General features: G+C 44.2%; 1 protein-coding gene across 1 annotated transcript; it reads left to right on the top strand.

Moving 5' to 3' along the window:
* The first annotated feature begins 1,104 nt into the window (after window positions 1-1,104).
* G3BP2 (G3BP stress granule assembly factor 2) lies at window positions 1,105-25,060 on the top strand. The gene is made up of 12 exons (XM_082281375.1): window positions 1,105-1,317; window positions 8,452-8,570; window positions 10,720-10,801; window positions 11,849-12,022; window positions 12,902-12,992; window positions 13,889-13,991; window positions 15,518-15,698; window positions 16,669-16,767; window positions 20,579-20,681; window positions 20,945-21,073; window positions 21,264-21,382; window positions 22,143-25,060. Exons 2-12 carry the CDS (start codon window positions 8,476-8,478, stop codon window positions 22,413-22,415), a joined length of 1,449 nt encoding a protein of 482 aa, XP_082137501.1. The 5' UTR covers window positions 1,105-1,317; window positions 8,452-8,475; the 3' UTR covers window positions 22,416-25,060.
* The last annotated feature ends 134 nt before the right edge of the window (window positions 25,061-25,194 follow it).

A 25,194-nucleotide genomic window follows, 5' to 3' on the forward strand; every position in this document is an offset into this window, starting at 1 on the left:
ACCCCCAGCTTTGCTCTAGCCTTGCCAAGCACAGCCATGCACACCAGGGCTTTGCATCCCTGACTCTGCTTCTCCCCTCAGCCTGCCCAGCAGCATGCTGGTGCTACAAAACTGAGCTGGAGCTCACTCGCAACTGCCCTAGATAGTAAATGTGCAAATCCTCTTACACCTCATTGCCCATGAGCAACAAAACAAGTCTGAGAAAAGAAAAGAGTCCTTCTTGTAAACCAAAGGTGTTTAGATATTCAAAGGTTAAGAAAGGTTCCCCCCCTTCCCAACAGTGATGATTCAAGGCCCATTCGGGGCCACTGCAGACACACACCTGAACTCACCTGATATGCTCAAGCTGGGCATAGACTCTGGTCCTCATCAAGAAAAAATGAAACAACCAACACCAGGTTCTTCCACAAACCAAAATTTATTTCACTATTTCCATCCTTATATATACGACCCCTGAGAAAGAAGATGAGTTGCTTCCAAAAGAGATGTCTGACACACCCCAGCTGTCCTCTTGGAAACACAAAATACCCCAAGGGGCAAATTCTGTCACCCTGGAAAGGCGTTATTTAGTGTTTGAACTGCAACCATAGAGTGCTTTTTGTTTCAGCATAAGTCAAAATTGTTTCTATTACAGTGGAAAGCCGTAAACTTCCAACTGAGCAATGGGTGGGGCCACAGCTCTCCGCAGACCCCTACTGTATCCCAGTACTGACCGCACCCTGGCTCTACAGGCTGGAGACCGCCGTCCAAGCGAAACAGCTCCGGTGGGCATCACCAAGGGGGTCAGGAACCAAACTCATCCGGCCAAGCTCCGCGAGGGACACAGATGCCTTGAGGCCAAGGTAAGGGCCGGGCACACTTAGAGAAGAACGGGACCAGTTAAAGCAGGCGCAAAGCACGGGGCCCGCTCGGCCCGCGCCCGTGTTCCCGCTCCCATCACTCCACGAGCATCCCCCCCACCGTCCTCGCCGGCGGGAAATAGCGCGCGCGCCCCTGACGTCACTGCGCCAGCCCGGTGGTGATTGGCGGAGAGCTCCCGGGGGCGCCCCGCCCTTCCCCTGGCTGCCCCGCCCTTCTGCCCGCTCTACGCAGGCGCGCGCGCGCACGCAGGCACGCACGGGAGCCGCGGTCGCCCGCCCTCCCCCGCCCGGCTGTGACACTGCCGCCGTCGCCGCCGCGCCCCGCTCACCCTGTGCCGCCCGCGCCGCGGGACGCGCCGCCCGAGGGACACGCTCGCCGCGCCCGGCTCCGCGCAGCTCCCGGCGGCGTGGGCGAAAACGCGCCCCGGCCCCGCGCACCGAGACTTTTGTCCCTTAGGTGAGCGGCGTGGGGGGCGGGGGGCAGGGTAGGCCCCGGCGCGGGCTCTGTTTGTGTGCGGGGGGGGGCGGCTGTTCAACGGTCGCTGAGGGCAACGGCGGGAACGGCGCGCGCGGGGCTGAGGGCAGCGGCGGGAACGGCGCTGAGGTGCTGAGCGGGGCAGCGCCCTGAGTCCCGGCTTTGCCCTTCGCCGCCCGCCTCGGCCGCTGGCTCCCGGCTCGGCTCGGCTCGGAGCGGGGGGGCGGCGGCTTTTGTTCGCCGTCACCTTGGCGGCTCTTCCGCCTCGCCCCGGGCGGCGCGAGGAGGCCGGGGAAAAGCGCCCCCAAGCCCCGCGTTACTCGGTGCTGGCTGTGGTGTTGGGCCCTGTGGTCGCCGCTTCCCATCTCACCTCATGGATCGATCGCTGTGCAGGGGCCTCCAGAGGTACGTGGGCTTTGGCATGTGCAGGGTGCTGCTCCGGCGGCCTCGCTCCTCCTCCTGAAGCGCTTTTAGGTCCCCATCCTCGGCTCAGCGAGCCCTTCTGCTCTTCTACAAGTTAGTACTGCCATGGCATCCTGGCTCTAAGGACTGTCCCAGCTCTGCAGCCCTCACTTTTCTGCGCTTCCCCTTTCCCCAGTCATAACCTGGATGCTCTCGTTGCACACGGAGTGAGATCGCAGAAGTTGTTGTGAGGCACATTTTATTCTGCATAGCTGGATGCCATGAGTAGATCTTTTCTGAGCTGCTCTCATTTTTCACCTGAGTTGGGCTCGTTGTGTTCTCAGGCTTCTGCCTTCCTTCACCTCCGAGGTCACCGCCGTTCCGGTATGGGTGCCCAGGAGCATCTCTGCAACAAATCTTTAAAATCCCTTGGGTAGCTTGGTGAGCCTGGATCTTGAGCTTGGTGCCAGGTACTACTGCACGAAAGAACGGTCACAGGAGAGAACAAGACGATATGAGATTATTGTTTAATTTCAACCAGAAGGTCTTAGTCAGTCATGCAGATTTTGTTATTGTGGCCTTCCATGATGGTTTGAAAATTTCCAAGCCCTCTGTATGTTCTAGACACATCAGGTTCAGTGTGCAAATGTTCTGCTTTCATACAGATAGAAGTGTAAAGAAGTGTAAAAGCCCAAGGTACTTTTGAACAATGGAGAAATAGGGGAAGTTATATTAATCCATGCCCAAATTTCTGAATGTAATATGGCTGCATTACTGCGGTACTGCGAGTTAGCATAGGATTTGTCAACTTGGATTCTGAGCTGAGAAGTTGTGGTTGCTGACAAACTGGTGTTGCTTTACTTCTGGAATTGATGTATCGTTCAGGAGGCATTCTGTGTCCATTGTGATTGTGGGTGTGTGTACAGGGCCATACCTCCCCTAGGAAAGCTTGTCATTCTTAAAGATTCCTTCTTGTGAACCCTGGTTGCTTGGACATCAGAAACATAATCTTGGTTTGCCATTGGAACTGTTCTTGGAATAGTCTGCTTGGCAGATGCGGGGCTTGCTGTGTGAAATTATGATCTGTGTCTGATGATTTTTGCATTAGGAGAATAAAATCTTTTCTGTGAAAACTAGCTTAAACTGAAGAGAAGAAAAAACTGCTTAGCTGCTGATGTCCATATGAATGTTTTCCTTTATGGAACTGAGGTTTCCAATTAAACATCGATTCTCACGCTTGAGATTATTTCACAGCACTGAAAATGCAGTGAGGAACCACTGTACCTTAAGGCACAGTGCTGGATTTGAGTCTTCTGCTGTAGTAGTTATGGCACAGGATGTCACTGCTTTTGAGAGCATTTAACAAATGAAGAACTGTGTGGCGACTCAAGTGACATGAAAGGATGAATATGTCAGACTAATGGACATATGTGATGAGACACTTAGGAGAAGGGTGCTGAACGTGGGCTTGGATGATGACACAGAGGTGGAATGGCTTCCCCAGAGCAGGTTACTGTTGTTATTGCTCTTTGGGTGGGTGTTGTCCCTTTTGGACTGCACAGCTTATTTGCCCAGAGGATGGTCCCCTATGGCAGCCGTGTGCCTAAGATACAGGGTGCTGTTAAGCTCCTCCCAAAAACCGCAAACCAAAAACCAAACCAACCTCTCGGGAGAGCTTGATTTGAGAGAACTGCATGCTGTGCCTTTGAGCTCGGCCAGGTCAGAATGTAGCACATAGGTAAAGGAGATCATAAAGTAAAGGGATTCTGGTAGATGACGCACGGTTGCTGCTCCTTGCTCCACGTGAAGGATGCTCTGAGTGCTGACCTTGCACAGGATGAGGGGAGGTACTGTCAATACTGGAATGTTGTTTGGGACTTTTCAATTGCCCTTTCAGGATTTTTTTCCCTGCAGTCACTGCTACTTTACTTTCCATGGGGTACGCGCCAGCCTTTGCAGGGCTGTGCTCCAGATGCCCTACCTTGGGCAAGCTGGGCTATCAGTTTGGATTTTTAGCTTTATTCATGATGTGTGGCAGTGATGGCATCTCAGAGTCGCGCTTATGGACTGCAGGAACAATCGCGCTTGTCTAAAGTAAGAAGCACAGTTAAAAAGTGATATCTGGGTTCAGGAGAAACCTGCCCAAGACTGTGAAAACTGCTTTCCCCTTCCCTTCTGTTTTCCTTCAGCTCCAGTGGTGTGGGAAGTGACACTGTGTCCCTTGAGGCTTTGCTTAGTGTGCCCGCTGCGTGGGGAACGTCTTCCTGATTTGCCAGAACATTTTTCTCAAATTCATTTTCATTTTAAGCGGTGTATTTAAATCTGGTTAGTGACTTGGACAACAGTTGCAAACTTGTCGATATACAAACAAGCCACACTGTTGCAGATTTGTATAAAATGATATAGCTTGATGTCTGTGTGCCTTTAGTTACGGACAAATTGTTCTATGGGTGAATTTTCAGAGGATGAAATTTGCTTCTCAAGAAAACAAAATTTTATTTGCTTATAGTTTATTATTAAAACAACTGGTGAGGCCCACAGCTCCCTTGCAAAGCTCAGAAGTTTCTCTTGATGGAGGCTATGTTCAAGTTCAGGTGACACTTTCTTCAGCTGCTGTCAGAATTCAGTTCAGCCTTTTTTTTTTTTTCCCCCCCAAGTTGAATTGATGAAACATCCGGACAACATCACTACTGTTGCTCTGTCTTGAAAGAGGATGAAGGACTCTTTGAAATACCTCTTTAGGCACAAGCAAAGGCTTTGTGCCAAAGTTTATTCTCTGGATATCTAAATTTGAGCACGTAGGCTACCATTCTGTAGCTCAGTCATGACCTTGGGTAACAGTGCTTTGCCACAGATGACGACTCACATTTCTGCTTTCTACAGGGCAAGGGAAATAATAATAATAATAATAATAATAATAATAAAGAATGCTTATATATATTATAGGGAAAAAAGGCTTTGCTAGTGTCAGAGCTGCTTATTGAGCAAAATGCATACCAGGGAACATTTCACTACTCAGCAGGTAGTGGTCTTCACTACTTCTTCAGAAACAAATTGCTGCTGCCCTCTTTTGCAAACTGATTGATGATGATTTGGGGCTTGGTTTCTCGTTGGTTTTTTTTTCATTTGGTTGAAGAAGGGACAAACACAGCTTAATAAAGTTTTATGTGTAAAGATGATTACGAGTTGAATGAATTTGCATGCTCTTGAGTGTGGACTTGAGAAGTGATTGTAGTTGATTCTCACGTACTTCACAACTGTCTCCATGTGGGCTGTATTTCATCCCGTTTGCCCTCAGCAGTTTCACCTCGTTGCAAAGGCTGACTTCTTGCTTTATTTGTCATGGCCATCAGAAGGTGTTAGGTGAATTTCTGTACTATGCAGTTGCTCTTCGGAGGAAATTATCTTTTCTGCTTTTGTTTGTTTGCTTATTTTTGCCTGCAAATAACAAATAATTTCTGTACCAGTTTTCTCATTGTTTTTGTTCTCTTGAAAGAAATCCTGCCTGTAGGCTGCAGTTATTGTTATAAACTTGAGTTGCAGCAGTTGAAGTTGGAAGAAGTATTGCACTGGCACATGTGCATGTTCTTCAGTTTTGGAATCGGGTTCCTCACCTCTGAGTCTTGTCTTGGGAAGAAAGAGATTCCATGTTGCATTTTGCCTTTCAGCTTGCGAGTATGCTGCAAAATATTTTGTGTGGCTCCTGATTCTCCTTGGTTGAGGAAAGCACTGGAAATCCAGGGTGCCTTCCTGGTAACAGAGGAATCGGAAGTAGTGGATAAGGTGGCTATTGAATCTTGTCAATGAGTTGTTGTGTCAGCTGGATGTAAGTAGGACTGCCTGTGGATGAGCAGCAGCTGCATGGGAGTTCCTGTTACCCTGTGCATTGTGCATGGTGAAGGGATTTTTTTTAACAGTACAGTTGCACCATAAAGAAGCCAGCAGATAAGTCTATTTGATTTCTGGTGATTGCCACCTCAGTGCTGGGATCTCAGACTTGCAGCAGTATTTTGTTTCTGGCTAGTGTGTACACAAGTGCCTCAAGCCATAAGTTCTCATTAAGACCTTTCTCAATGGCTGTTCAGGCTGATCTAAGAATGTGGCTTATTTCATTCAGCTGAGAAGAACGCTGAGATTCTTCTTTCTTAGTTTGTTATTCACTGACTCTTGAGAAAATGGAAATAGAGCTTTTATAGAGTATGGATATCGATGGGACTTCCCCTGGTGCCTGGTAAGCCATGGAGATACCGTTCTTTGTAAATTTGACCTGTTTAAATTGTTGATGCTCATGCCCTGACTTTTGGCTTAAATTTCACTGGTGTCTTTACCTCCAAACCCCTTGGGCCTCCTAAGGCTCGGGTCCTTGACTTTAGGGAGGTACTATACTAATTGGGACACATGGAGACTAATCTTTTGAAGACCTGGTTTCATGGCATCCATGTTGCTAGCAGGGAGTACCTCTCGTTTTACTTTACTGCCTTTTAATGACGTGGGAGACCTGAACAGTTCATTAAGCTGCTCTATTCCTATTGAGATCTTTCAAAAAATAATGAAAGGAAGTAGTACTAAGACAGGTGAAGAATTGTCCTGAGACATCCTGTGAAATTATGTGATCATGGGATGTAAATCAATGGTGCTGTCACTTGAAATATGGAAGAGGTGCACGGTGCTCCTCTCTGTGAGGAAATAGGACAGCTTCCAATGAAGTAAAGATGTAGTGTGATACAGATCTCCTGTAGTGTAATGACTTGTCACAGATCATTATGTTTTGTACCCAGAGGCATCTTCAGCGTTCATTGAGGTATGCCAGCAATTTGTTAACAAGTATACTTTGCTTATTGCTATATTCATAAGAATGTGTGGTGGCTATCATCTGCTTTTTAACATGTTCTTTAAAAAATCCTGATGAGGCTCTATCCTTGTGTAGTCTCCCAAGTGCTCGTGGTGAAGATCCTTTCACCAATTTTGTGTTCATCATCTGCTTGTGAGGCAGGGGAACAAAAAAAAATAGTCTCACCTGTAGAAACTGAGATGTCCTTCTTCCCTTAAGGCTGGTTTCTAAGTAAAATTTCCTTGTGCATGCCATTGCTGTAGTATGACTTGTGTTGGGAAGATCCTCAAATTGGTCATATTTTGTTGTCTTTCCTTTGCTTCCACTTTGAACATGCACAGGGCTCAAACCTTTGGTGTCCCTTAGTATTTTGACATTTGGTTTTGTGTCTCATTAGCACAATTGCTTCTTCTAGGGCTTCCTGTGAGGCAAAAGTAATACTGTGTTCCAGAGTCTTGGTGGGTTATATTAAAGGGTTTATTTGAAAACCCTATATTATGATAGGGTTTTGGATAACCCTATCATAAGTTCGCTGATTTCTTATCTCCAGGTTCAAGGCTTGTGTTTCAGGCTTTGCCTTCTGCCTTACCTGCACACTTTTGAGACTGTTGTTTCAGGTGTGATTCCTGACTAACTGCATTTAGGAACATACCTTGGTATTGTCTTGTGGCTTGGATTGCTGGCTTAAGATAATTTTGGTTGTCTGTGAAGTGTAAACTATTTGACCCAGGTATGTGGGCTTTTTTCTTCAGAGTTCCGTTATGATGCAGGATCTGACACGTTCGTGGGAATGTTCCTGTGTGTGTTCTTCCTTTATTACAGCCCCTTCTTAAGCTGAGGTTAATCTCCCAGTTTCACTTCATATGCTTTATGTGCTGTCTGGCTGTAATTGTAAAGAGCCTTTTGTTTGGCCCTTGGTTTAGATGGATGGGTCAAGGTTATTTTGGTAAAAAACCAAAAATCTTACTTTACGATTATCTCCCAAATCAGAAGCTTGGATTTTTGACTCGGTCTTCTTTGCCTGTTGCCTTGCCTACACATTAATTTTTGGAGAGAGAAAGTGGATAAAGCATCTGTGCGAGAGCTGTAGGGAATTTCATGATCGCAGACAGTGGTAGTCTTAGGTGAGCTGGCAAAAACAACATGTTGGGTGCTGGCAAGCCATCAAAAAGTCTTCTAGAGTACTGAGAATTATTTTTTGACATGGATGATCTGCAGGACAGCATGGCTAGGTAGGAGCATAGCAGGTTGAACCAGGTGACCCCTGAAGTCCTTTCCAATTTAGATGATTCTATGACAAAAGTGAAATGCAGTTAGGTTGGACAACATGTACCTAAGGCTCTGGTCACCTGTGAGGCACTAAGGTTTCCCTTCCCAGTCTTCATGGAGTGTGAATCCAGCCCACATGGTTACTTCACATTGGTGCTCCCGTTTTCATCTTACAGATGTGACAGTAACCTTTTGAAGCAGAGGTACCGGCTGCCTTAAGAAAGTGTATTCTGTTTGCTTTGCAGGGCTCTTGCACTGGGTTTTTTAAATATTTGTTGGCCAAAGGGATAAATAAATGGTGCAAGAGATTTTTAACAGGGTTTTTGTTTGTTTGTTTCAGAGTGTATTTTGTGTTTTTCAAAGCACTTGTTCTGTAAGGGACTTTGTATCCACTGTTCCCTTTTCATCAAAGTAATACATGAATTGACTGAAATTTTCTTATTTACTCAAAAGAGGTGGGAGAGGGTGTCCTGAATTGGTTGAGTGTTTTCTAGTAAATTAAGTCTTCGTATGCATAATTGTTTCGATTCTAATATCACAGTGTTAATCTTTCTATGGGGAAGTTGTGATACATAGGGGTGCCTTCAAACTAACATGACTATTTTCAATTACAGCGTTTGACACTGAGTACCAAAGAAATGGTGATGGAGAAGCCAAGTCCCCTGCTCGTAGGGCGGGAGTTCGTGAGACAGTACTACACTCTGCTAAACAAAGCTCCTGACTTCTTGCACAGGTAACGCTTGTACTCACCAAGTGATAATGGTTTTGAAGAAAAGTGTGTCCTGTTGGTTGTAAATCAGACATTCGTTTCTGACTATGGGAGAAGATGGACCTGGCTAACTTTTGGGCTCTTGGAAAAACTCTTGCAAACTCCCTAGGCTCTAGAGCCAAGTCAGATCATGTGGATGTATGGCATGTTATCAAGGTATTTCCTCTGTGGAAAAGTGTGCTGCTTCTACAGTGATGAAATGGTGATGTGGACAGGTTGCAGAAATACCTGCTGATGTTGGGAAGACTGGATAAATACTCATGAGCAAGCTCCCCTGGTGCAGGTGATAGTCTGTGCTCAGGAATATTCTCTGTCCACTTGAAAGGTGTCACCAGTGTCGCTAACAGCAGTGTTTGTGGAATTTCTCTTAAATACCTCTGCGCAGAAGAGTCCAAGAGGTTTTGGTCTGGGTTGGTTTAATCTTACCCAGTTCTGGAGTTGCTTGTATGAAATGTTTTCTATCCACTTGCAGTCTCTGCCACCACTGCCCCTTTCCTCTGGTCAGGCTCAGATGTGGAGGACATTTGTCTTTGTGTTCTTTGGCTGCATCTTGTTTGTGAGTGATGTTCTTCAGAGGGGGCATCTCATACTCCCTCTTTCTCTTTTTGTTAGTCTGAAGAGCAGCTTGCTCTCTGCCACAGAAAGATTCGGGTTTCCTGGTGCTTGATGGGCTCTTTGCAGCAGTGAGGGAGTTTGAACAGCAAGGGTTAAAGTTACTGTTTCATCCTACTAAGAGCCTGAGAAGAGCACAGAGGATCCTGTCATTGGTCATTATCCAAAGCTTCCCCAGGCCTTAGGAGCAGCAGAGATCAGTTTGCCCTCCAAATGGGTGTTACTCGGTGTAGCTGGATACCTGTTGCCTTTCAGTTGAATTTTTGAGGCTTTTCTGGCCCCTTAATCAAAAATCTTTAATTCCATTTAGTTGGGGACTCTGCCACCCAGTGACTTTGAGCAGTTCCTTAAAAGCACGTTAAAATTCTTGGTCCCCTGTAAAGGCCCTTAGTAAGAACTGCTGACTTTCAGAGAGATTGCTTTGGAATTTAGAGAGAAGTGTTTTAGAAAAAAGATGTTTTCCTATCTGCTTGTGCACTGCTTTAGCTAAGTGTCTGTATTTCCTTGCTGTTAGGAAGTGCTGGACCCTGCTCAAAATCATGATTATGTGGTTAGTACCAAAGAAAACAATCTAATATTTCCCAGACTTTTTTCTGGACACAGTTAAGGGAGTAAAAGTCTTGGGCTTGTATTTTCGCAAAAGTAGGACTGAAAAGAGTTTCTTAGTTCAGTGGAATAAACCAGATGGCAAACATGGAAGTTTTAGGGTTTAATTCTGTACACTGACCCTCTGCACTGGCTTGTTTAAGTAGAGAGAAATATTCAGTATTCTTGCCACTCTGTGTGACAACAAGTTTATAGAAGTACTTCATGACAAGTTTATTTCATATATACCATACAAGGGTGGATAATAAAGGTACATATTAGCACATGGACCTCATGGCAATCACCCCAAGGCAAAGCATGCTCCTAAATAAAAACACAGAGTGATACGATTTTTTTTGTCTGATCTATTAATATAAATGTACTGAAAATACCAAGCATTTCTCATGTGCTTTATAAACTGACAATAACAATCCAAGTCAAAACAGACTATTCTAGGCTCAAAATGTGGAAATGGAATGAAAGTGCCAAAGAATCTCTGAAATGTAGGAAAAGTATTGGAAGTGAGTGTGTGTATTTAAATAGCAAAACCACGAGCTCAGTGCTGGCCAAGACTGTGAAGAGAACGGGGTTCGGAGGAGTGGCAAGAGGGTCGTATCTTGCTGGGCTGATGCCACTCTGAGAGGCAGCGGATTCTGAGGGTGAGGAACCTTCCAGCCAAAATGACCACCTTCCTTAAAGGAAGCAAGTGAAAGGTTGAGGTTCATTTTGGAGTTTGCTATGCCAAACTCCTTGGGCAAATTGCAGTGCTGAATTTTAAGTTTCTTCCTGTATTCTTGGAGCCTCTTTAATCTGGTGAAATTTCTGATGCATTGAGCTCTACAACTTGGCTAAAATACTTTCTGGATTTGGTTCTATTTTTTTCACTTCTGTGACTTTTGCATCTCTTTGCTTGCAGGTTTTATGGCAGGAATTCTTCTTATGTCCATGGAGGACTGGATGCCAGTGGGAAACCACAAGAAGCAGTGTACGGTCAAGCTGTGAGTATTAAAATTAGTCCTGTAATCCTCATTAATGTTTGGAATAAATCAAGGTTTTTTCTTTACCAGTGCCTTAGACTTTCTTACCTGGTGAGTAATGGATTGTGACCCTGCTTCCGTTCAGATACAGATAGGAACTTGGTAGCTTGAGGGATTTTGTTTGCTTATTTCTGCTTTCATTGATAGTTATGTTTGGTTCTTCAGCTTTGCATCTGGGCTGCAGAAAATACCTTCAGGATGGGAAACAAAATCCAGAGGACCTGATAGATTTGTGCTATAAATGTACCTTATTTCAGTTAGAAGTAGTTCCTCAAGAAAGGACTGATCTGTGTGAGTTTCATGAAATTCTTGTGTGAGTGGAGTTTTGTTAAAGTGAAACATAACTATCTGAAGAAGTGGATGAAGTGAATTGAGAGTTGCTTTGGTTGTACTGCATTATCAGAATTGTCTGTCACCTAAGGACATCTCTTCACATGACAACCACATCTTTGAGCAGTGTGGCTTTTAGTCCAGGGCAGGTTTGGTTTCTTCTCCTTTCACCAGCAAAATCTCATTTGGCGCACAAAAATCTTGGCACTGCAGATGTTCCCCGCTCCTGTGATGTTTGCTACTTCCAACAACATATAAAGGGTTGGTTTGGGGATGTTTTTTTGTTGTTTTGGGGCTGGCGTTTTTTGTTGTTGGGTATTTTTGGAGGTTTTCTTTATTTTTATAACACAAGCTAAATCCTGTTCCTTTCACAGGCCCTTAAAAAATTCAAGTCTTAAAATAGGTCATAGATTTTAAAACAGCTGGAAAAATTGGATAGCAAGTTGTATGCTGTTTGACTGCTCTGAGAAATACTTGAATCCTAGTGCAAAACTTCAGATTAAAAATTAGGTGAGCTCAGGAATACTGTTCTCAGTGAAAGACACTTCTTGGTTCCTGTATTTATCTTTTGAGCTTCAGGGGAGTGTTCTTTTGGGGTTAGTTGAGACTCAGGTAGGTAAAAGGTGTAAAGTTCTGTCCAGAATACACTGCATCTAAAATGTATCTGTCTCTTTCTAGGAGATACACAAGAAGGTGATGTCACTGCAGTTCAGTGAGTGCCACACCAAGATCCGTCATGTGGATGCTCATGCCACTCTGAGTGATGGGGTGGTTGTGCAAGTCATGGGAGAGCTGTCAAACAATGGGCAGCCAATGAGGAAGTTCATGCAGACGTTTGTGCTTGCTCCAGAAGTAAGTATGTGTAAGACTATGGCAAACTTCAAATAACGATGGAAAAAACCTGACCTCACCTGTAGCTACAGTTTGTCATATTGGGACTAAAAATAGGATCTGGCTTTAAAACTTGGTCTGGAGGCTGTTGTTAAATGTGTCACAGTGTGTGAGTGCAGAGAAACTGGTGTATTGGACCCATCCTGAGCCATTTTATTTCCTTGGACTTGAAGTGTTGGAGCAGTAATACAAAGAAAATTGAAGCTTGCATTTGGGGATAATTTTTTTAAAAGATAAGGTTCAGCTCTGTAGATCAAATCTCTGCTGTAGTTGTGTACTTTCAAGTCTAATGGCAAGTGTGAGTATGGGTTGCACAAATTACTGCTCAAATTTAGCTCTTGGTGAGAGCAAAGCTGTGTACAGGTAGAAGGTGCCTTGTGTTCTTTCTACTGCTTTCCTCCCACTTCATCACAAACTGTGTGGTTGGTTGGAGATGAATGTTTTGGGTTCATGTTGTATTTCTTCATTGTTTCCCTGCACAGTGCTGTAAGCATACAGCCACCCTGTGAAAGTTCAGGGCTTTTATTGTAAAGTTTTTGTAATAGGGAAAATTGAAATTCCTCAATGAAACTGAGGGGCTGTGTGCTTAATTAGAACCTATGATTGATGTGACTTAGCAAAATTAGCAGATTTTATTCTGCTTGAAACTTCCTTTTCAGTTGGGCAGAAGCTACTGTTAATTGCTTGCTTAGAGAAAAAAAAATAACTCAGAAAATAACTTCAGTGACATAGTCCTATTGCAAAATGTCCGTGTGTACCGCAAAACACGTCTGTAGTCCATCCTTTTGCTGCCTGCTGGCGTTCCATAGATGCTAAGCACCGCATGTTCCTCTTTTACAGGGATCTGTTCCAAACAAGTTCTATGTCCATAATGATATCTTCAGATACGAAGATGAAGTATTCGGGGATTCAGAAGGAGAACTTGATGAAGGTGAGAAGGATTGTACATGTAGGGTTTGTGTGGTTCTTGTTCCTTTCTCCTTTGTGCAGAGCTGCCAGAAGTGTCTTGTGGAGATGCTGGGATGCAAAACTGTCTTGCCTTCTCGTGGGCATGGAGCTGTTGTTACTGCAGCTCTGCTCATTCAAAACATTCTGGAAAAGGAAGGTCCTGTAGTAGTGCCGTGTTCACTGAAGGGCTGAACTGGCTCACGGAGGGTGAGGCTTGACAGAGAATGGAAGCAGTGAGCAACAGGACTTCTGCTGCCATAGCTGCGTCAGGCACACTTGTGTTCAGTGATCAGTCAAATTTGTATGGGATTTGAAGAAAAAATCTAAGTGTTTTTCAAATATGACACATTGCTACTTGGGGACTGGATTGGACCTGAGTGGGTTTTATCCCCTCTGTTCAGTGAGGCAGAGCAAATCAGAGTGTAGCCAGAACATATATACATGCATTCACTGGGCGGTTTTTCTGGAATTTGTTCATCTGGATTCTGTGGAACAACACATTTTAGGCAATCATCCTTGTATTTGAGGTTCATCTTCTTAGTCTGAGGCACTGAGATTTATGAGCTAATAGTGCAATCTTTCTCTTTTACTGCCACCATATGAAAAGCACCTGCTGCTTTAAAAGATCCTCAAAACCTCCTCCCGGAACTTCCTAGCAGCACCAATATGTCTCTGGCTTCCTCTTTTTGTGAAAATTGTAAACAGCCAGGTCTCTTGACTGAGAGGCAGGCTCTTCCATCTTTTTTTGCAGCTAATTTTACCATGTTTTGTTGAAGCTTTATTTTGATTGCTACTAATTTAATATGCTTTTATTGTAACTGTAGCTCGTGTACACTTGCGAGATATGTAAGAGTTGACAAGTTTTTGGTTTTGTGTCAGAGTCTGAGGAAGAGGTGGAAGAAGAGCAGGAGGAAAGACAACCATCACCTGAACCTGTGCAAGAGAATGCAAGCGGTACTTACTATGAAAACCATCCTGTAACGTAAGAAGTCCTTTGTATTACATGAAGTTGCTTTTTTAATGAAAACGACAGACAATTGTTTTGGCTTTAGGTTCTGGATGTTATTTAATAGGTAGTTTAGGAGGATACACTTAGCCTGATAGGGATCTGTTAAGTTAACATTACATTATTTTGAGACATTGCTTCTTTATTGAAGAGAGGAAATGGGGTATTTTTCTATGTTTGTTAGTTATTTTCACTTCTGGACTCAGAAGTGAGGTGAAAAGGGAGTGACCGATGTGTATGTACACACTTAATGGAATCTTTGTAATTCAGACTTCAAACAGTACATTGATATGATGTAATTTATGTCTCGGGTGTGTTAACAAAGGGATGGTTGATCACAGAATAGTTTGAGTTGGAAGGGGCCTTTTAAAGGTCATCTAGTCCAACCCCCTGCACTGAGCAGGGACCTCTTGATGTGTTACTCAGATTTGGATATCACTTGGAACTGAGAGAAGTATCTGCTTTTTGAGAGGCTGCTGTACAGCTGTATTGGAAGAATAGGTCTCTGTCCTGCGTGTCTGCTAATCTAAGCGAGATTAAAGAAAAAAGATATTTATGATTTTGTAGGAAAAATACAAAAACCAACCAAATAATCCCCTGCAAACACAAAGAAACAAACATCACCAAACCCCTGTGCTTTTTTTGAAACAGGAATGGCGTAATGAGGGCCAGAACCGACTTTGTGGTTCCCTTCTTAAAAAAAAACATATATGGCATCACTAGACAATACATGCTGAGTGCATCAGTGATAATGCTAAGCACAAGTCACTTAATGCTTTTCATGAGAAATCTGATGGAAAAGTGGAATCTGCTGGAATTCTGGCAGTGGCTTGCTCAAGATAATGCAGGAAGTTTTGGATGCCTGAAAGCATGAAGTCAGGTCTTGTTTTGGGGTTACTGTGTCATTTGGAAAGAGGCATTGTTCTTCATAGAGTCACTTGGGCATGTGGTGATCTGTGGCAGGAGCTGTATAGACAGAGGTGTCTAGAGGTTGGTAGCATTTTGGGGTGGCTGAAGAGAGAAGAAACTCAAATCCCTTACCTTTTAACCACACAGAGCAGAGAAGAAGTTGCATGTGATTTTTTGTAAATGGCACTCACAGCTGTTTTGGTAAGGAAGCTGTATAGCACTTTGGTAAAGAAACAGTAGGTTTCATTCCAAAATGGGCTTTTGTTTCTGTGTGTAGCTTAATAATCCATTGTGTTTGTATTCTTCTAGAAGCAGCAGTTCTTTAGTTGAGCACCTCTTCTCCAGGGTTAAATGGCTAGGTGATTGTGTGCAGAGAACTGTAGAACATGTCTTCGCTTCAGCGGAAGTAAACTCTGGTTTTGTACCCAGTATGGGAGTACGGCTTCACTTCTCACTGTATTGTATACGTACAAACCACGTTGTAGCAATTGAAGGCACAATGATCTTTACCATAGCAGAGCTGTTACAGCTTACAGAATGGGGTAAAATGGAAAGTAATTGATAAGCTCATAAAATGCATTTGACTTTTGTAGCAATGGGATAGAGGAGGCACTTGAAGAATCTTCTCATGAACCTGAGCCAGAATTGGAATCTGAAACAAAAGCTGAGGAGCTGAAAGCTGAAGTAGAAGAAAAGACCCTTGAGGAACTAGAAGAGAAATCTCCATCCCCACCTCCTGTAGAACCTGTTTCGCTACCGCAAGAACCACCAAAGGTTAGTTACAAGTCATATCTGTGCTACTAAGTGCAGATGGAAACTGGATTGGCCTTTGAACTTTGCCTTTTTGGGTGGCTAAACTTGTACCTCTCTTTGGTGTCGTGCTGTATAAACAGCTAGGCTTGACCTTTGAGCTTGTAAAAATGCAAAGTTTCAGTAAAAAAGGAAAAAAATGTTATTTTTTTAAGTGCTGCTCATCACGTACTGTAGGTTTTATGCTCTGTTTGTAAAGTGTGTGTGTGGGTATATGCATGTGTAGACATTTTTAGATGTGGAGTTAACATATGTTAAGAAAACACCTGGAGCTACCACCACCAAAAATCTCATTCAATGGGAACCGCTGCTCTTTCCCTGAAAAGAAATGGAACACACTGACGCTTGCAAAATTGCTGCAGCATAGGTTCAAAATCAATGTGGGGGCACTGACTGTCTCCTTAGAGGCGGGATGCGTAATCTTAAAAACCACAGTGCTCACCGTGCGTCCTCTGGTGTGGTTACACCTGTGGGCTTGCAAAGTGCTGGGAGCAGCCAGGGAGAGCTGGAGCGAGGTCATTTTCTACCTCCAGTATGTCTCCTGTATTTTTTTTCCCAATCCTTTTTCTCTTCTCCATTTTTGGTTGTAACTTCAGGCATCCGCTTTCTTTCTTTGTGCAAAAGACACTTAACACTACAGGGTTTTTAGTCCTAGGTTTGGTTACCTGATGGAAAGCAGTGATCTGGGAATGCTGAGGGCACTGGGCTCACTCAAGTAGTGGTAGTGGGCGCGGTACACGGCTCATTCCATGCCGTTGGAATCCACAGACAGCTGGAACTGCAAACCCTTCTGTACCTCCATTGTAATGCTTGCACAGCCATTATTTAACAGTCAGATATGAACCAAAAGTATATTTTTAGCAGACGAGTTTCCCTGTAGGAATGTCAGTGGTTTGCCATGATTAGTAGCCTAGGTCTGTTGCATTTCCTGCAGGCTTTCTCTTGGGCTTCAGTGACCAGTAAAAACCTGCCTCCTAGTGGTACTGTTTCTTCCTCTGGAATTCCACCCCATGTTAAAGCACCAGTCTCACAGGTAACCCATCTGTGAACACCTTGGATTGTCTCATTACTTCTGCAAACTGCTTCAGTTTTTTAAATTAACAGATCAACTTGTTTGACTTAAATTGCACAAATTAATTGTGTCTTTAATGTTAATGCACTCACCTCCTTGTCGCAAGCAAAGGCACGAACACGTAACAGGTGTAACTTTGGGTGATGGTAATGTTAAAATCTGTTCTTGTGGAATCAGGAAATCACTGCTGGTATTTTTACCTAACTTGATGGCATATGGTTTGGTTTAAAGGGGAAACACCAATTCCCCACAAAATGTTACTTTTTTCAAGTGTGTTTGAAAAGGGCATTGGTGGAAGTGGCCCAGCAGTAAAAAGAGATTGCACCATTTCTGAGGTGCAAGATTGCCTTGGAAGGCTAACATCCACAGAACTATGCTGGATTTCATTATCCATGGATAATTAGCTTGTCACTGAACCCTGTACCAACTTATGACTGTGTGAGGAATGGAAGGATTCACATTTCCTTGCCAGGACAATGCTGTCTTCCCATTCCTAGGTTAACTGGGTGAGGAGGGAAAAGAGGAGAGCAAGTTTGACCTGGTGAGAGCTCATGTCCTGCACATGCCGAGGTGGTGTGAGACATTCTGAGACTCTCAATTCAGCTTCCTCCATTTGTATAAAAAGTGCTCAGGCCAAAAAATGTGTCCTTTAGCCCGGCATATTGACACGGTGTGCCAGAGCGCTGTATCTTGAGTTGTTCCTGTCCAACCTTTTTGCAAGACTGCGAATTTCAGTAGAATAGTTGGGTTGCTGCAGCTGTTGTTTTTGCACTGGTTTCTTCTCAATTTTGTGCTAACAGAGAGAACCCTGTCTAGGATGGCCTGCAGCCAAATGCATGTTAAAAAAGGAACAGGGAAGGAAAAGAGAAAAATGAAAGAAAACTAATCAAACAAACCCCAGCACCTTACATGGTGTTGCTTCTAGTCTACTGGGACTGTCATGGACATCAGATGAAGGCTGGGTAATGAGTTGGGAAGTCTGTCTTTGATCACCTTAAACAGGGTTTTGAACCCTTGGGTGGTAATCAACCTGTGAAAACTGTGGGTTTTCTAGTGCCGAATAGATTTTCCTCAAGCAAAGCAAAATTGGTTTTAATTTATTTGCCACAGACAGGGTGGATGGTTGTAATGTGGCAAAAATCATTTCAAATGGTCTGTCCAAGAGAGCAGGAGATACGTTATAGATGTCCCCTTAAACTCTTCTGTGTTGCCTCTGCTGTTTGTTGTGCTTTGTGCCTTTTGATTACTTTTGCTTTGACTTTATGTTTAAGTTATGTTGTGTGGAAGTTTCTGAACAATACTGACATGGCAAGAATTTCAACTCTCAGCTCTTCTGTAGCCAGAATTAGTCAGTTCTGAGCTCCTGTTCTTGAACACATTTTAGACACGGTGTGTAGAAATCTGGTAGAAGAGGCACCTAAACAAGGAGCTGCAGATCAGTAGCAGCTTTTTCCTGTTCTCATGAATCCATTAGATCCAGACACTGTGCATGTAAATGAGGACAGAAGATGCCCTGGTGGGTGGATGGGTGGCTCCTTTGGGATGCTGTTCTAGCTGGTGTTGGTGATGTTACAAAGAAATAACTGCCCTGTTCATTCCTTTCTCTGCATCACTCTAGTTTGCCCTTCCTCTTCTGTCAAGTTAAAAATACAGCCCCTGTAGTGTTAACTCCTCAAAAGGACTGCACATGTACTGTTCTGGATATAAACTGGTTCAGGGCTGTTTTCCTTACAGCTGTGGAGTGAAACAGGTCAGCATTTCTTGCTCTTTTTCTAATTGTAGATGATTAGACATCAACCCGCCTACATTGATAAACTGGGACTTTTCCTTATAGCATTTTCAGTTATTTTTATCTCCCATTTTTTTTACTGCATTGTTTGTCGTAGGGCTGCAGAGGGGCAGGGGCAGGCAGGGCCTGACTCTTGTCTCTTGGGGTGAGTCTCTTTCCCTCCCTCTGTGAGCTCCTGAATAGAAGAGACAATGCCACCTTTTCCTTAATGGTTGTCAAAGCTCCACCAGGCTGAGGTTTGTGGCATACTTGGCTCCTGTAGAAGTTGTCTCTTGAACTCCTTACTCAGTGTCTTTCCGTCCACTCTGTGCTTGCTGGGAAATGCTGGGAGATGTGAGTTGCAATGAGCTGCTTTGGCTGTAAATGGCAGCCCTGATCTGGAGTCTTGTGGTGCTGCTAATAGTGGCAGTGTTTTGGGGAGCACAGTTCTGCACAAGGGCTTTTCTCTTGTGGCACTGAGGCAGACTTTCTCTCTACAAAAGGATGGTACTCAGAAAACAACCAGAGAGATCAGCTGTCTGTGCGCTGGGTGAGAAGTTCAGTGAAACACAAGGCAAGCAGGTACAAGTTCACTGTTTCTTGGGATCTAACAGCAGGACATCAGTGACTTAGCAGGTCTTGGCTGGGCTGACAGAAGGACTGAGTTTAAGCCCGATAGCCATGAGTATCTATGAAATGAGAGTCTGAAGGTATTGAGTTCTGCTTTTGAGGTGTAATTTATGATGCGTTCAAGATGTGTGAGTAAGAGATGGCAGAGGAGCTACAATGACTCACAAGGGAATACAATGGAACAAGATTTAACAGGAAGGCTGATTTTCTGAGCTTGTTCTTGGAATTGAAAAAGTGATCCTAGAAGTGTTGTATGGACAGACTAATGCCTAGCTTCATAGAGCTCAAGTGATAGGAGGGCTGAGACATCAGTTTGGTCTGTAATAGTTGCATGTTGCATACAGTCTTTTTCCCCTGGGACATACTCTGTCTGGAACTGCCAGTTGTCCTGAGTCCTTAAAGGAAAATAAGGGAGATGTTTAACATAAACTACTTCTCCCCAGCAGACTGGGCCTGTAGCTGTTCACCTTGTGTTTAATCTTACTTGCAAGCTACTTGTGTATTTTTATGCTCCTAAGGATAATTTTGTTTTTCTAAGATAAGAACCCAGCGCACCAGCAGCTGCTTAACTGTTGTACAGAAAATGGAATTTAAAACATACTGGGAATTGCTTCAGTGACCAGCAGTCTGCATAGAAACATTTTTAGAGTTTCATCTATCTCTCATAAAGCAGATTTTTTGCTTGCGAAAAATGGGAATGAGTGTTCTAGTACCTGAATACAAAGGGTGTACTTTGAGCATCGTGGTCTTGACATCAGGAAAGTTGAAGCATATCCTAAGAGGTAGTCTGTAGAAATTCATTTCAGGAAAGACTTACTACACTTCTGAGGGCTTTTGTTCTCCTCTTTCTTTTTGGTAGTTTTCATATAGTTGTTCTTCACTGGAGGAAAATAATTCCTTGGGGACTTGGGCAGAACATGTGATTTGCCCATCTCTTTGCGTTCATCTTGGACTGCCTCCTAATCCAGGAAGTTTGAGCTTGGCATGAGGAAGCTTTATACCCTCTACGATTTAAGTCAGGCTGAGGGATTTGTGAATAACGGAATGTTGGGGTCTCAATGCCTGGTCAAACACGGAAAATTCACATTAGCTGTGCTTTGGGGAGATGCTCTGATTGAGAGACATTTGCTTTGCACCTTTCAACACTGATAACTGAACACTGCAGTCCTGGATTGGTACAGAGGAATTTAGACAGGTGAAAAAACCACTCCCAAACACATTGACATTGATGTCTATTTTCCAGAGTTTGTTTTGTGCATGCTGCTTACCCATGTCTTGTGTTGTGGGGGTTTTTGTTTTGGTGAGTTTGGGGGTTTGGTTGTTTTTTTTTTTTGACTGGGCCAGTGTTAAACAATGCATGTTCTCCTGTTTTAGCCAAGAGTGGAAACTAAACCTGAAGCTCAGTCTCAACCTCCTCGTGTTCGTGAGCAGCGTCCCAGGGAAAGACCGGGTTTTCCACCACGAGGACCTCGGCCAGGTAACGTGGATCAGCTTGTGTGTCTGCCAGGGATGGGTTAATGAGAGGTGTGTGCTGGACAGGCTTTGTCTGTACCTGTGTCATGTTTGGCTGATCATTAACTGCCTGTGCCTGCTGCCTTCAACTAGAAATGAGGGAATATGATTTGGAGGCCAAGCTGGCTGGAGTGAATGTGCTTGGTGCTGCCTCTAGATGTGTTCATCCAAGTTGACATGCATCTTCTGACCTCAGTAGTTCTACCTTCCTCTTTGTGTTGACGGTAGGGAGGGGAGACATGGAGCAGAATGAGTCGGATAATCGTCGGATAATTCGCTATCCAGACAGCCACCAGCTCTTTGTTGGGAACTTGCCACACGATATTGATGAGAGTGAACTGAAAGAGTTCTTCATGAGTAAGTAGTGATTCCAGCTGCAGGGGCTAAGATGGAAAAAACTGTGTTAAAAAATCACCTAACACTGATTCGGACTACACGGGTAAGCTTTTATATGGTGCCACACTACTGATGTCTGGAACGGGCAGAGGGGTGGTAGAGCTGGCACTGCGGCTTTGGATAAAGTGTCTCTTCCCTTGTGTTTCTCTAGGCTTTGGAAATGTGGTAGAACTTCGCATAAATACTAAGGGAGTGGGAGGAAAACTGCCTAATTTTGGTTTCGTGGTATTTGATGATTCTGAGCCAGTCCAGCGAATTTTAGTTGCAAAAGTAAGTATTGGCATTGGGTACTGAGTATCCCCTTCCAGGGTGGACCAAAAGCCCTAAACCACAAGTAATGTGGGCCATCCTAGTTTGCATTGCCATTGGCTTTGGCATTCAAAAAACAGCTGAAAGAAAAAGAGAGATTCGGCATACCCCTTCTGTCAGGAGTGCTGTGTAGCTTCAAAAACTGTACCAGCATTCTTCAAACCACATCATAGGGAATTTGGATTTGCTACCTCTACACAAATATTTCACACAGAGCTTAGCACTTACTTTTAGAGATCCTTTAGCTGCAAGTGGAGCAGGTAACCTTTTGAAGGGCATCGCATGGATCTCTGAATTCCGCACCCTGGGGTCAAGAGAAGGGAGCAGGGCTATTTGCAGTTTTGCTTTGAGGAACTGGAGGGGAGAAAGCAGCAGTTTTCATTTCTGCGATGTGGGAGTGACACCTAGTAGAGCATTTCTTTGGGAACCTCAACCCTGAAGCGAAAAGGCTAAAGGTGGCAGTGAAGAGGCTAAAGACAACACTGCTTTTGCTTGAGACAAACACTTTAATTCCTTGCATGCCCAAGTGAATGTAAAAATGGTGTTCTATAGGGCTACGGTTGCGTGCTGCAGGGAACCCTTAACAGGTCACATTTGTTTTGGGCGTGTACATGAAGGAAGGCTGGGGCCTGCAGCCAGTGCAGAATTTTCGTGTGCCTTGTATGGAACGGACTTTGTGCTGTGGTGACTAACGTGTGCCTTGACCGCTTTTCCCCATAAGCCCATAATGTTCCGGGGTGAGGTGCGCCTGAACGTGGAAGAGAAAAAAACCAGAGCCGCTCGTGAGAGAGAGACACGCGGCGGCGGCGACGAGCGCAGGGATATTCGCCGCAATGACAGAGGCCCGGGGGGGCCCCGTGGAATAGTGGGTGGTGGCATGATGCGGGACCGTGATGGAAGAGGACCTCCTCCACGAGGTGGCATGGCACAAAAACTTGGCTCTGGACGAGGAACCGGGCAGATGGAAGGCCGTTTCACTGGACAGCGTCGCTGAAATCTCCACTGTGGGCAGACAGTCTTGGCAGTGGTACATTATCCATCGTGTTTGCATTCTTGTTAATTTTTTTTTTGGCTTTGGAATGTGACACAGCCCTTCTGATCATTTCTTTGATGTGAAAACATCCTTTGGTTTCCGGTTTAAATTGAGGTGGACATTCTTTCCCCAGTTTCACAACAGGAGTCACACTCTTAATTTATAAATGTAGACTTGGAGAATTGAGGACTAAAAATAAGAAAAAAGAAAAAGAAACAAAAAAAAATGACCAGTTAACTATCTGCAACAGAAGTGAACTAAAGGACATGCCCAATAGAATTCAGGTCCTTTCAGTCAAAAACCCTCTGCTGCACATTTTGTGTAAGTGTTACCGTTTCTGCCTACTACTGTTGGAAACACAAATAGTGCAATTTGTGCAATTGGAGAAGCTTGCCTTTTTTTTTTTCCTTCTTAGAACACTTGGCTCCAAACAAACTCGTGTTTACGCACTCATCAAAATGCACTAATGGGTCCTCTGAACTCATTTATACTGACAGCTGCAGGAGGCATCGGAGGGAAAACCTTCATCCTCTTACTCAGACAGAATAGCTTGGGGAACGATGCGGGCATCTGCTCTGCTTGCTGTGACCAACCTCTGTACACACACAAACCTTAATAAGACTACACCTTTGTTCCAGAAGGAATCCAGTTAGCTGTAAACTAACCAGAACCCAGAGTTTCCAAGTTGTAGCCCTGAGTACGCAACAAGTCTGATAGCTCACGTCAGATTTTTCTATCTGCCCCTCTTCAGTGCAGGGATGGCTGCTCAACACACTCCTCCTTCCCCTTCCCCCTTCGAGAAGCGTTGTACAGTGAAACTTGTCTTGACTGTATTTGAGTTCTCTGGTAATGTAATAAGCATGATGGTGCCTTCTATGAATACATCATTCCAGTCTTGCTGGTGATTTTGTACAGTATAGTGTATTAAGTACTGTGCTGCAAAGCCAAGCGGCTGCAAAGCATTTAAAGGAAATAATTGGAAAATTGTATTAAAAAAATTGCAGTATCTTTCAATGAGTAAACGTTGCTAAAACGATCATCAACCTTGCTCTTCAATTAACAAGTTCGCCTGGTTTTTCTGCAGTGGTGGGGAAGGGAGGATGAAGGCATCCAAGTAGTCTCCAGGTTGTCTCTTCTCTTTAATCAGTGTCAGAGTTAAAAAAAGTGGAGTTCCAATCTCTCTTGGACATGAATTTCAGAAGTCAGTCCAGAATGGTGGACGCTTCTGGCCAGCGCATAATGGATAGACCTAAGCATCCTTTGTGAAGGTGAGCTTATCAAACGGGGATACTGCAATTTTCAGAGAACTAAACAGCAGCTCTTAAGTTCTTGCATTTTCCAGTTGCACTTTTTTAAAAACTTGTACTCATTTTGCACATAACTCTCAGCTGAAGTTGACACCGATGTGGCTCTGGCCCAATGGATAGAAAGGAGGCGTCCTCTTCTGAAGTTTGACTGGTGGGCTCTCCGTGGAGAGGTGTGTTTCTGGATGTGCATTCCCGTAAACCGCAGCTGCAGCAGGCAGTACAGGCAGGCCCGGTGCCAGGGCTTGTGGCGAGCTCTGGCTCGGGAGCAAAGGGGGTGTTTGTGCGTGCGTCCTTGCAAAAGTGTGACCGCCTGCAGCTGCTTGTGAACAGCGAAGACCTCAAATTAAACAATGGCAATTTCAAGCAAAAGCAGGGAGGGCATCCTGACAGTCTGTCTCTGGATTATGCAATTATTTTCTGGGTTCAAGTAAGGTGGAAGATTTTGCACATCTTTTCTGATACACTAGGCAAGGTGAAGTGGCATCTTTCTGTTCTCTCCCAGACTTGAGGTCTTCTGTGTTCCATGGTAAGTCTTGCACTATTTTCATACCCTTTTTTTTCTGGGACACATTTCTACCAGTTGGCATTTTCATATTTCAGGTTTTTTGTTGAAGGTCTTGCAATTTCAGCTGTTACCTGGAAATCTGTAGTACTTGAACTGCTTGCCACACAACTCCACTCGTTAGGTTTGAAGCCCTCGGACAAATTGCTGTCATCAGTTAGCAGTTTGCCACCAGTGTGGTTTGTGTAGCCTGGAGGTTTTTTTTCCTTCTGTAGTACTGTGGTTTGCTGCCACCTAATTCGTTTGTATGGCAAATGGCACTGGAAATAATCGACAACACAAGTGGAGTGGTAAAAAGAGCTCCTGAGCCATTCTGCTTTTTGGCTTCCTTCTTGTTTAAGTGACACGAACCCTTGGAACATCATCCAGAGAAGTTTACATGGTGATAGCTCACCTGCTGTACTGTGGACTCTTATGTGTTCTTGACCCTCTCAATAGTAAATGTACCTCTTAGAGCAAAGGAAGGGATTCACTGACCATTACTGTTAGTTGCTGATTTGTGAATGGTGGGAGTATTTTGTCATTACGGTTCTATTTCAACAAACTTGGCTGACCATCTTGGCTTTAGTAGGTATTCGAGACAGTGGATTACCATCTTTATTGCTGTAACGTGTCAAGCATTATATGCTAGTAGATTCTAGTTTAATTGTTGCAGGTGGAAAGTATTTTTACTTTTAAGTTTCCATTCTGAATGTGTTTTGACTAAACATACCAATAAACTACTGATGTCTGCAGCATTTATCCATGTCCCTAATTCTCTTGCATGCAGGTGGCTGTATGCCCTGGCACCCCTCGCTAACAGAAAAGCTTTTAAGAACATCGTTGCTGACCTGGCCAGTGACAGTGACAAGCTGCAGCAGCACAGCATCGT

This window comes from Coloeus monedula, assembly GCF_965178545.1.
Source record: "Coloeus monedula genome assembly, chromosome: 5".
In the NCBI taxonomy this organism is placed as follows: domain Eukaryota; kingdom Metazoa; phylum Chordata; class Aves; order Passeriformes; family Corvidae; genus Coloeus; species Coloeus monedula.